Source organism: Ambystoma mexicanum, chromosome 11 (assembly GCF_040938575.1).
Source record: "Ambystoma mexicanum isolate Mex_15411 chromosome 11, UKY_AmexF1_1, whole genome shotgun sequence".
Lineage (NCBI taxonomy): Eukaryota > Metazoa > Chordata > Amphibia > Caudata > Ambystomatidae > Ambystoma > Ambystoma mexicanum.
The window spans coordinates 866010987-866023919 of NC_090934.1; the positions used below are offsets into that span (position 1 = coordinate 866010987).

At 49.4% G+C, this 12933-nt stretch overlaps 1 protein-coding gene across 5 annotated transcripts in view; it reads right to left on the minus strand.

Annotated features, from left to right (window-relative positions):
• The window catches only part of SIRT3 (sirtuin 3), a 355906-nt gene that overhangs the window by 67481 nt on the left and 275492 nt on the right, over positions 1–12933 (minus strand). For all 5 annotated transcript variants that reach the window (XM_069623912.1, XM_069623913.1, XM_069623914.1 and 2 more), the window contains one exon: positions 10942–11042. In XM_069623912.1, coding sequence (XP_069480013.1) covers positions 10942–11042 — 101 coding nt within the window. The remainder of the gene's footprint in view (positions 1–10941; positions 11043–12933) is intronic.

Genomic DNA, 12933 nt, shown 5'->3' on the forward strand with positions numbered 1-12933 from the left:
TTTTACTAGTGGCACAGAGAGCATGTTGGTGTACGGGGATCTGGTTGGCCTGATAGTGGAGACAGGGTGGATCCTTTGAGAAAGGTATGCAGGAGCAGTGAAGTGAATGCACTTGTGGGTCAATGTCAGGGCTTTGAATACGATCCTTTCCTTTATTGGGAGCCAGTGGGCTAGTTTTCTGGCTTCAGAGATGTGTTCTCTTTTAGCAATGCCTTGGGCTGCCCGGAGAGCATTGTTCTGTATTACTTGTAGTCTCTCTAACTTTTTGTTGGAGGTTCCTAGAAAGAGTACATTGCAGTAGTCTAGCCTGGAGCCGGTGATGGCTCTGGCTATGTTGGTGCAGTTCTCTTTGGATAGAAAGGGCCTGATTGCAATGATAAGTTGAGCATTATATGCAGCTGCGGATGCTATTGCGTTGACTTGTCTATCCATGGATAGGCTGGAGTCCAGGTAGACTCCCAGAGTTTTGACAGAATCGGAGACCGGGATTTTAATGGAGTCAATGGTGAAGTGGCTGAATTGGGCATCTAGGTTTTTTAGCGTGTCGGGGGAACCTACCAGGAGGAGTTCCGTCTTGTCAGAGTTGAGGCATAGTCCATTGTCAGCCATCCAGGCTTGGATGGTGTTGTAGAGGTTGATGAGGGTCAGGGAGTCGGTGTCATAGTTACCTGTGAGAGTGAGGAGGATCTGAGTGTCGTCGGCGTAGTTGGTGTATGAGATGCCCATAGCGTCGAAGATGAGGAAGAGGGGTCGTGTGAAGATGTTGTACAGGGTGGGGGAGAGACAAGAGCCTTGGGGTACACCACAAAGTATAATAGTTGGTGATGCAGCGGCTAGGTCAGAGAATACTTGCATGGTTCTGTCTTGTAAGAAGGAGGTGATCCAAGCTGTGGCCTCTGGGGAGAATTTGGCGGTGTAGGAAAGGTGGTGGCATAGGACGCCATGATCCACAAGGTTGAATGCTGCGGATAGGTCAAGGAGTAGGAGAAGTGCTGGTTTACCCATGTCTCTAGCATCGTCCATTTGGTTTTTCAAGTCAAGTAGGGCGGTTTCGGTCCCGTGTCTGGGGCGGAAGCCAGATTGGCGGAGTCCAAGGAGTTTGTTCTCTTCAATGAAGTGCTGGACCTGCAAGTAGGCTGCTTTGTCCAATATTTTGAGGAGGAATGGGACAGTGGTGATAGGTCTGTAGTTGTTGGGGGAGGTGGGATCGAGAGTTGGTTTTTTCAAAAGAGGGCGGACCCAAGCTTCCTTGAGGGAGGCGGGGACTTTCCCTGTGGTAAAGGAGGCATTCACAAAGGCTGTTAGGAAGGGCGCTAGCGCTTCCGTGCAGTCTTTGATAATGGAGGCTGGGCATGCATCACCTTTGCAGGCTTGATGTTCCTCATAATGTTGATGATGTTTTTTTCTTGGATGGGTTTGAAGGAGAAGGGTAGGGGAGGATCCGGGGCAGGTTATGGGATAGGGATATGCATACTGGGTAGAGCTTGTTTAGTGGTTAGTATTTTGCTTTTGAGGAGGCTTAATTTGGTTTGCATGGCTGTTTGTATTTTGTCACACCAGTCTATGTCTTTGGTGAAATTCTGGGGGGCGGGAGTGGGTGTCTCGAGCTCTCTGAAAATGGCGAAGATTTCTTTTGTGCTAGATTGGGCTTCCGAGATTCTGGATTCAAAGGATTTGGCCTTTGCTTGGGTGATTGCCTTTTTGTATTTGGTGGATAGGGCTTTAAAGATCATCTTGTCTTTTTCAGAGTGGGACGTTTGCCACTGTGTGAGTGCGGCTTTTTTCTCGTTGCGGAGTGTGAGGAGCTCAGGGGTGAACCAAGAGTTGGAATGGGTAGTGGGTTTGGATTTGCGGGGTTTGAGAGGGGCAATGGAGTTGATAGCTGCTTTGATGACAGTATCATAGGTTGTTGCGAGTGTTTCTGGGTCTGATGAAAAAGGTGGTCTGAAGGCTGGGCCTTGGAGGAAGGGCAGTAGCCTTTCCTTAGTGAGCTGGCGGGAGCTTCTGGCGAGGCAAGGTGGGAGCGGTTGAGGCAAGGGGGCAGCAGGGGAGCTAGTGGTGAGGATGCTAAAGGTGATGATGTGGTGGTCAGTCCACGGGGTGGGATTGTTACCTGTGATGATGAGTGGGCAGTTATGCTGTGCTATCCAGTCGAGCGTTCTGCCCTGAGTGTGAGTAGGGCTAAGGATGGTGTTCTTGTAGCCTAGAGCATTGAGGGCAGAGTCAAGGGATTTGGCTGCTACGTCCTTACTATCCCGGAGCCCTAGATTGACGTCCCCAAGGAGAATGGCTTTAGACTGTTTTTTGAGGTTGTCAGAGAGGAGGTGGATGAGAGAGGCTTGGAAGTCTCCTGTTGGACCTGGAGGGCGGTAGATGGTGTGCACAGTAATGGTGCAATGGGGAGAGAGGGTGATTTTAACTTGGAGGTAGTCGCTGTTGTTGTTGGTCAGGGATTTCTCTATCTTTCTGATAGAGAGCGAGTCTCTGGCAATAATTGCTACACCTCCACCTTTGGAGAGGCGGTCTTGTCTAGTTATTGGATAGCCAGGGGGTAGGGCGAGGGATAGTGCCGGGCCGGAGGCCTCATGTAGCCATGTTTCTGAGATCATGAGTAGATCTAGGTTGTGGGAGGTTAGTAGGTCGTGTATGTCTAGGGCGTGGGCATTGATGGAGCTAGCGTTAATCATGGCGCATTTCATGTGGGGTTCAGTAGTGCCTGAGAGGGGGTTCATGATGAGAGAGGGTTTGGTGGAGGGGGGGTTGAGCTCTGGGTGTTAGGGGAGAAGCACAACCCAGATTTTATACTGGGGGTCACATTTTCAGAAGTGGTGGACACATGTGGTATAGCATTTGGCACACTAGCATTCAAAATGGTGGTAGAAGAATTGCAAATCACAGATTTTACACTGGGGGTCACATTTTCAGAGGTGGTGGACACATGTGGTATAGCATTTGGCACACTAGCATTCAAAATGGTGGTAGAAGAATTGCAATTCACAGATTTTACACTGGGGGTCACATTTTCAGAGGTGGTGGACACATGTGGTATAGCATTTGGCACACTAGCATTCAAAATGGTGGTAGAAGAGTTGCAAACCACAGATTTTACACTGGGGGTCACATTTTCAGAGGTGGTGGACACATGTGGTATAGCATTTGGCACACTAGCATTCAAAATGGTGGTAGAAGAATTGCAAATCACAGATTTTACACTGGGGGTCTCATTTTCAGAAGTGGTGGACACATGTGGTATAGCATTTGGCACACTAGCATTCAGAATGGTGGTAGAAGAATTGCTAATCACAGATTTTACACTGGGGGTCTCATTTTCAGAAGTGGTGGACACATGTGGTATAGTATTTGGCACACTAGCATTCAAAATGGTGGTAGAAGAGTTGCAAATCACAGATTTTACACTGGGGGTCTCATTTTCAGAAGTGGTGGACACATGTGGTATAGCATTTGGCACACTAGCATTCAAAATGGTGGTAGAAGAATTGCTAATCACAGATTTTACACTGGGGGTCACATTTTCAGAGGTGGTGGACACATGTGGTATAGCATTTGGCACACTAGCATTCAAAATGGTGGTAGAAGAATTGCTAATCACAGATTTTAAACTGGGGGTCACATTTTCAGCGGCGGTGGACACATTTGTAATCACATTGGTTATGGAGGCGGTATAATTATACGAAAAGTTAAGTACTTTGTTGGTGGCTGTGTTGGTAGTACTTGAGGTGGATGCAGGCTTTGAAGTTTTGCGGGGGTGCCTGGCCTTATCAGCGAGTGAGGAGGGTTGTACAGTGCGTGAGCATAGCCGCGTATTACGGCTGCTCGTGGGAATGGGCTGTGAGCTGAAGGCGGCTTTCAAAGTACGGGCGCGCAACCTGAAGCGCCTTGAGGTGGTGCAGGGGTTGGAGAGAAGCTTGCAAGGGTAGAGCTTCTTACCTTCTGGGTGCGGCGTAGGTTTCAGGCAAATGACAGACAAGCAGCGAAGAGCTGCAAAGAGCACAGGAGGCCTTTTCTCATGGCCTTCTCTCGTCGGCTTTGCCTCTCGGCCCTCTCCCCCTCCATTTAAAGCAGGAGGGGAGGGGCGGGCAGGCGGACACAGCAAATGGGAGCCTGGGCCTGCGGCGGTGAACTGCGCGGCAGCAGTTGATGTCGAGGTCTCCATGGCAACGGCATCCATTTTGTGGCTCCTCCAGGCGGCAGGGAGTTCCTCGGAACACACGGTTGTTCCGAAGGAAAGGAGAACAGCTGATGAGGCATCCAGCTGGCGTGTGGGGAAGCGTGATCGCAGCGGAGCTGCAAAGAGCACAGGAGGCCTTTTCTCCTGGCCTTCTCTCGTCGGCTTCGCCTCTCGGCCCTCTCCCCCTCCATTTAAAGCAGGAGGGGAGGGGCGGGCAGGCGGACACAGCAAATGGGAGCCTGGGCCTGCGGCGGTGAACTGCGCGGCAGCAGTTGTTGATGTCGAGGTCTCCATGGCAACGGCATCCATTTTGTGGCTCCTCCAGGCGGCAGGGATTTCCTCGGAACACATGGTTGTTCCGAAGGAAAGGAGAACAGCTGATGAGGCATCCAGCTGGCGTGTGGGGAAGCGTGCTTGCAGCAGAGCTGCAAAGAGCACAGGAGGCCTTTTCTCCTGGCCTTCTCTCGTCGGCTTCGCCTCTCGGCCCTCTCCCCCTCCATTTAAAGCAGGAGGGGAGGGGCGGGCAGGCGGACACAGCAAATGGGAGCCTGGGCCTGCGGCGGTGAACTGCGCGGCAGCAGTTGTTGATGTCGAGGTCTCCAGGGCAACGGCATCCATTTTGTGGCTCCTCCAGGCGGCAGGGATTTCCTCGGAACACCCGGTTGTTCCGAAGGAAAGGAGAACAGCTGATGAGGCATCCAGCTGGCGTGTGGGGAAGCGTGCTCGCAGCGGAGCTGCAAAGAGCACAGGAGGCCTTTTCTCCTGGCCTTCTCTCGTCGGCTTTGCCTCTCGGCCCTCTCCCCCTCCATTTAAAGCAGGAGGGGAGGGGCGGGCAGGCGGACACAGCAAATGGGAGCCTGGGCCTGCGGCGGTGAACTGCGCGGCAGCAGTTGTTGATGTCGAGGTCTCCATGGCAACGGCATCCATTTTGTGGCTCCTCCATGCGGCAGGGATTTCCTCGGAACACACGGTTGTTCTGAAGGAAAGGAGAACAGCTGATGAGGCATCCAGCTGGCGTGTGGGGAAGCGTGCTCGCAGCGGAGCTGCAAAGAGCACAGGAGGCCTTTTCTCCTGGCCTTCTCTCGTCGGCTTCGCCTCTCGGCCCTCTCCCCCTCCATTTAAAGCAGGAGGGGAGGGGGGGGCAGGCGGTCACAGCAAATGGGAGCCTGGGCCTGCGGCGGTGAACTGCGCGGCAGCAGTTGATGTCGAGGTCTCCATGGCAACTGCATCCATTTTGTGGCTCCTCGAGGCGGCAGGGATTTACTCGGAACACACGGTTGTTCCGAAGGAAAGGAGAACAGCTGATGAGGCATCCAGCTGGCGTGTGGGGAAGCGTACTCGCAGCGGAGCTGCAAAGAGCACAGGAGGCCTTTTCTCCTGGCCTTCTCTCGTCGGCTTCGCCTCTCGGCCCTCTCCCCCTCCATTTAAAGCAGGAGGGGAGGGGCGGGCAGGCGGACACAGCAAATGGAAGCCTGGGCCTGCGGCGGTGAACTGCGCGGCAGCAGTTGTTGATGTCGAGGTCTCCATGGCAACGGCATCCATTTTGTGGCTCCTCCAGGTGGCAGGGATTTCCTCGGAACACACGGTTGTTCCGAAGGAAAGGAGAACAGCTGATGAGGCATCCAGCTGGCGTGTGGGGAAGCGTGATCGCAGCGGAGCTGCAAAGAGCACAGGAGGCCTTTTCTCCTGGCCTTCTCTCGTCGGCTTCGCCTCTCGGCCCTCTCCCCCTCCATTTAAAGCAGGAGGGGCGGGCAGGCGGACACAGCAAATGGGAGCCTGGGCCTGCAGCGGTGAACTGTGCGGCAGCAGTTGTTGATGTCGAGGTCTCCATGGCAACGGCATCCATTTTGTGGCTCCTCCAGGCGGCAGGGATTTCCTCGGAACACACGGTTGTTCCGAAGGAAAGGAGAACAGCTGATGAGGCATCCAGCTGGCGTGTGGGAAAGCGTGCTCGCAGCGGAGCTGCAAAGAGCACAGGAGGCCTTTTCTCCTGGCCTTCTCTCGTCGGCTAGCAGGGCCGCCGTGCCCAAACTGCATTGTCTGTTCTCCAGACTGCTTTGAAAGGCCTCTCTCCCACTATACAGGTGTCTCAAACCTAGCAGGGCCGCCGTGCCCAAATTTGCATTGTCGCTAAGGGAGACGGAGACTAAAGAGAGCCACTGTTAGAACCCAACTATATAACTATACAACCCTTAACTCCACCCCTACCAAGACAACAACTAGACTAAAACAACTCGGAATCGTACAAAGCCGCGCAAACGACCCACCCAGAGGGAAAGAAGAGAAGAAAGAACAAACACCCCGAAACTTCAACTAAGAACCGCAACAACAGAACACACCCCCACAGACAGGTTCAAAGATCGGACCAACACTGAAAGAAGAGACAAATCCCTTTACCTAACTCCATACCTCACTGAGACCTACTCACCAGATCGAACCAACGCAACGCCAAAACCAACTACACTGAACAACCTACCAACATCACGACGAAGGACAAACCCCACCAGATACAACAAGCACACAACTGAAGCAATAACACCATACATCACCAAAGCAAGAAGAACCCCCAACCCACAACCATGTCCCCTGGAAGACGAACCAGATGAAAACAAAAACCCTAGGCTAAACCTAGAAGTACTACTCGAGAACGCCAACAACCTGAAACCTGCTCCTGAACAAGATCAGAAAACGACCCTAACAAAAAAAGGCAAACCAAGCTACACCTCTAAACTCCACTGCAATCTAATAAATGCAAGATCCATGTCAAAACACTCTACAGAGATCTTCGACCTACTCGACGACAACGGCATCGACATCCTCTTCATCACAGAAACTTGGCTGGACGACAACTACAAAATCACACTCCAAAGCTGCCTTCCAGCAAACTTTAAATGCCTGCAAATAAACAGGAAAAACAAAAAAGGAGGAGGCATCGCAATAGCATTTAAAGAGCAGCTGAAAATAAGAACAGACGAACCACTCAACATCCCCAACTGCGAGTCCATGGTCATACACCTAACAACTAGCCCAAAAACCAACATCACATTCATCCTGGTGTACAGATCCCCAACTTATGATGCATCCTTCGTCGACAACTTCATAGAAGCCATAACCAACATAGCCATCAACCAGGAACACCTAATCATACTGGGGGATTTCAACATCTGGTTCGAAGACAGTCATGCCAACTCCCAAAACTCATTGAACAACTTGCCACCATGAAACTACGACAACTAGTAAAAGGGGCAACTCACTCGGCAGGACACACCTTGGACGCAATATTCGCAGAGGAAAAACTCATCACCATGGCACCGCCAATACAAATACTGTGGAGTGACCATCTCATCATCCCATTCGTAATCACTCTGCCTACTCAAGTCTACATCCAACCTCCCAAACTCACAGCCACCACAAAAAGAAACTGGAAAGACGTCAAAAAAGGCAACCTATTCGAACAACTGGAGTTAACCAAGCCCTCAACAACAGAACTAGACCTAGCTGACCTAGACGGGAAAGCGGAGATACTACACAAATGGATTGCAGATACAATCGACAAGATGGCCCCAGAAAAACCATTCACACCATCAAAAAAAGAGCAATGGCAAAATGGTTTACCCCACTACTAAGCACCATGAAAAAAAAAAACAAAAATATGGAAATGGAATGGAGGAAAGATTACAATCCAGACAAAAAAAACAATGTTCCAGAAGCACATTCGCGCATACAAGAAGGAAATTCAAAAGGCAAAGAGAAGGCATTATGATGACAGAATCACAAATGCCACCAACACACAAAAAGAAATGTTCTGTATCATTAAAGAAATGAGAAACCCACCAGGCTGTGACAACACCCCAACCCCCTCGGAGAAACTATGCAACAACCTTGCAGACCACTTCAAAAAGAAAATCAATGACATCCGACAAACCATCCAACAGATACCAACCAGCAGCGACTCACAACCAAACGAACCTAAATCAGAACCGCAGCACAAACTCAATAACTACCCTCAAATATCAGCAGAGGCATTCGCAATGCTGATAAAACACAGCAAGAAAGCGGGCTCACCGATGGATCCCTGCCCCCCGGACATCTACAAATCAATCCTCAGACAAGGAACACCAGCAGAATACTTCAGAAACCTTCTAAATCTATCACTGGCAACAGGAACAGTACCAAGGATCTTCAAATCGGCTTACATCAAACCACTTCTGAAAAACACAAGCGGGGACGTAGATGACCTCTCCAACTACAGACCAATCTCCAACATCCCCTACCCGGCCAAACTCCTCGAAACCTACGTATACAAACTAACCCAAGAATACGTTGAAGAACACCACCTGCTAGACCAAGCTCAAGTCGGCTTCAGACCCACAAGAGGTACAGAAACAGCACTACTATCCATCTGGGATGACCTAAAAACAAACGCAGACTCCAACACAACATCTGCCCTTATCCTGCTCGACCTCTCTGCAGCCTTCGACACAGTTAGCCATGACACCCTAACCAAAAGACTAGAAGACATAGGCATAACAGACACAGCGCTACGCTGGACTAAATCATTCCTAGCAGACAGAACTGAAACCGTCTGGATCAAACCCTTCAAATCCACCCCACGAGTCAACGACTGTGGAGTACCACAAGGATCCTCACTATCTCCACTGTACTTCAACATCTACCAAACCCCAGTAATCAGAATCTTCAAGAAACACAACATCAAATGCTACAACTATGCAGACGACACTCAAATCATCTACAAGATCGAAGACACCCAAGCCGATCATTCAAACTTAACCGACTGTCTAAAAGAAGTCTTCAACTGGATGAATGCCAACAACCTGAAAATCAACCCAGGAAAAACCAAAATCATGATCATATCCAAAGACCAAGAGAAGGAAACCGCCATCCCGTGGCCAACGGAAATGGGATCTACACCATCACCATCTAAGGTAGTAAAAAATCTGGGAGTCCTGATGGACAACACCCTAACCTTAGAACCGAAAATAAACCCAACAGTCAAGAAATGCTTCTTCCTCCTCCACACGGCAAGAAAAATACTACCTTTCCTCTCCTTCACACACAAAACACTCACCATCGTCGGCCTCATCATGTCAAGTATTGACTATGCAAACAGCCTCTATCTCGGTATACCGGAATACCTACTGAAGAAGCTACAACGGATCCAAAACACTGCAGCCAGACTACTCCTCAAACTATCCAGAAGAGACCACATAACCCCGGCCCTAAAAACACTACACTGGCTCCCAGTAAAACAGCGTATCATCTTCAAAACAATGTGCATAACGCACAGGGCAATCAGCGGACAAGAAGCAGAATTCCTACAAAAAAAAATAACAATCTACAAGCCAACAAGACCGTTCAGGTCAACCAACGAAATCCGACTGGAACAAAAACCTTACATCAAGAAGAAACTCGGAGGCACCGCTTTCTACCACTTAGCTCTGAAAACCTGGAACAACATCCCAAAAGTAATAAGGAACAACAAAGATCACCTTAAATTCAGAAAATTACTAAAAACCTGCCTCTTCAACACCGGAGACTAAAACCGAAACAACAATAAGACAAACGACTCATCAAAAAAGGACATTGACAAACCCCTAGAACCGACAGAAGTACCCTGGGCACCAGTAGGGCTGACGCTGGACACAGGGGTCCACCCGCGAGACCCAGAGAAACGGATACAACTACTCCAGCCAACCCTTACCATCCCCCACCGCCCGTACAGCCACAACTAGGTTCCACCAGGCTGTGGAACGGACAAGATACCACCAATCACCACACAACCGGGTGTATGGACACTAGCAGCGGCGCTAGTCATGTGGAGGGGGTGAGGAGCATGCAAGGTTATTAAGGGAGCGGGCGGAGGGGACAGCTAGATCCTCAAACGGCCTTGAATGAAAAAACGGGCACGTACCTCCTGAGGCTCAGGGTGTACAAGCATCCCGTCGGGTAAGATTACACGAGCCCAACTGGTTCAGTCCAGGATAGAGATGACTAACGAATACCATTAACAATTTCCTTCTCTGCATACACCTCTCAAACTCCCAACCAAACACAACCACAAACCTCTAGCGCAGCAAACCGCACGAACTTCACTACACTGCAACAACAAAACAAAAACACACATAGACTCGCACATCAGCAAACGACGACTACCGGCCGCATACACCCCAGGCCCAACCGACGGAACCACCGGGCTGAGGCTGCCAACAGCACATCACTGCAATCTTGCACTTTCCAGCCTCCACCCACTAACCCACCCTCCCCCCCTCTTTCAGAGCCGCCAGAGCGCCAGGGGACCACTCCGGTGGTGATAGTGCGCGGTACAAATGAGCTTTAACATTAACATTAACAAGTGGTGCAATGCCTGGTACTTGGGTGGCTCGTTCCGGTGACAGCGAATTTCCAAAAGCACTTTTGAAGACAAGGACAACATGTGTTCTCTCTGTGTTATTAAATTGCATTCAGAATTAATCTAAAATGGACTGGCCCGTTCAAATGTTGTTCTCGAGTCATCATTGTGGTGCTGCCTTGCTTATATATGCTTGGTGTAAATAAATATTTCATATGTATTTATAGAAACCCAGAGTAGGAATTGATTGTCTAGTCTGATGTATAGTTCAGTTTGTAGCACACGCTATTAAGTGGTCAATACATTATTATTCAATATCACATCCACTGCCCTTTGGCAGACTGCAAGTACCCACCATGGTACCCCATATGTTTTAACTCACCCGAAAATCCTGGCCAGGAAATGAACGAAGACACGCAGTGCATGTCGCTGTGGCAAACGTACCATGGGCTTCGACCAGTTTACTGGGTGGGATTCCTGCCGCTAGAATGAGAACAATAGCTTGAGAGAAAGAAGAGTGTGGGTAAACTAAAGTGAAAGAGGAGGGGAGTAGGGAAGTAATTGCAAGTGGAAGGGATAAGGAAAAGTGAAAAGGAAGATTTGAAAAGTAGCAGGCACAGGGATAGAGAAAGTCATAAGGGAAATACTCGAAGGCAGAAGAAGGGGGGGGGAGTATGATGGGAAAAAATAAGAGGTGGAGGAAAAGATTTAAAAAAAAGAACAGAAGGGATTTGAGGAATAGTTGCAATGTCAGGAAGAAAAAAGAGGGAAAGGGGAAACAAGTGACAATGAGACATACAGGAGCAAGGAAAAGAGGAGAAGAATGAGAAAAGCAGAGGAAAAGGGGACGGAAGAGGAAAAGAAGAGGTGCAGAGGGAAAGAAGGGGCATGGGGAAGTAAGCCTCACAAAGACATAATGCAAGGGTAATGATATCTCTGCAGAGGGCTCCATCAAGTATTCCATCAACAGAACAAATGAAACAAAAAAGAACACTTCAGAGGACTCTGGAAAGATAGTGAAGTGTGCAGACTATGGGTAAGTACTATATATAGTTATTTCTTATCTCTTTGTGACATGATCTTGTAGGCTATATGGCCTCCCTGCTTGTCATCCTCCCAACCTTCTCATCTCCTCTTATGCTCCTTGGTAGGCTTTCCATGGGCATGGAGAGTGGACCGAGGCTTGCACATGCCACATACCCCCTCTGTAACCATGCGAAAGATACCATGCGAAAGGTAGTCCCTGAAGTAACTTGGAGGTTTCACAAACAATGGGGCTCGCTTCTTGCAGGTGGCCTGCTGAGATACTCCTATCGGTGAGGACGTGCGGCTCCTTGAACCATATAGTCCTGGAAATATGTTGGGGACCTGAAGGCTCTTGGAGATGCCATTCTTGTTTCCCCTGACATGTTACGTTCATAAATGGCCTCTTGGGAAGCTGAGGACAAATTCCTCCTCTGGGACAGAGTTCCCCCTCCAGGTTTCACACCCAACCACACCCTTTACTGGTTTTCACAGAGTTGTGGAATATCCTTTCAACGCATAGGCTCTTGCTGTAGAGCAGGGTTGTCCAAGTGCAGGCCTCAAAGGCTTTTTGGGATACCTATCATAAATATTAATGAGATACATTTGCATACAATAATTCTAAATGTATGCACATGTTTCCTCATGAATATTAATGAGAGATATCCTGAGAACTCGTCAGGCCTCGAGGTTTGCAGCCCTCGAGGCCTGGAGTTGGACACCCCTGCTGTAGAGCAATTGGTAGTTCTATCCTGACAAGTCCCCACCTGGTGGTGACTATACTCCCCCACAGCCTTCCTGATGTCATACTGAGCAGATACTGGAGGGACCTGTTCCTCAGTGTCCATATAAACTTTACATGCTTTCTGTAACCAGTGTGGGCTAGGTTTGGTGGTAGGCTTCCTGCCCCTGCACAACTCAAACAGGGGACATCCCTGTGGTTGAATGTGGTGAAAATCGGTGGGCAATCACTCTTTCTAAGACTGCATTCTTCCGGTCTGCATTATTAGGCCATGCCCACCATATACAGTCCTTAGTTACCTTGTTAAATCTCTCAGCCGTGCCATTGGATTGAAGATGGTACACTGAAACAATGTTCAATACCATTTTCTGAAGAGATATTGACGTACATCAGTAGGTTTGTATTACACCCCATTGTCTGTCACAATGACACTGGAAAACCCGTCCCTCTTCAATATCCCATCTAGGAGCTGAACAACAGCAATGACCTCTTACATAACTCATCTAGGAATTGAACAACAGCATTGGTCGAAACCGGTTTCAGTGAATAAAGCAGTTTTTACCACCTTCTTCAGGACCAAAGGTCGTAGGAAATTGATGACCCCTTATG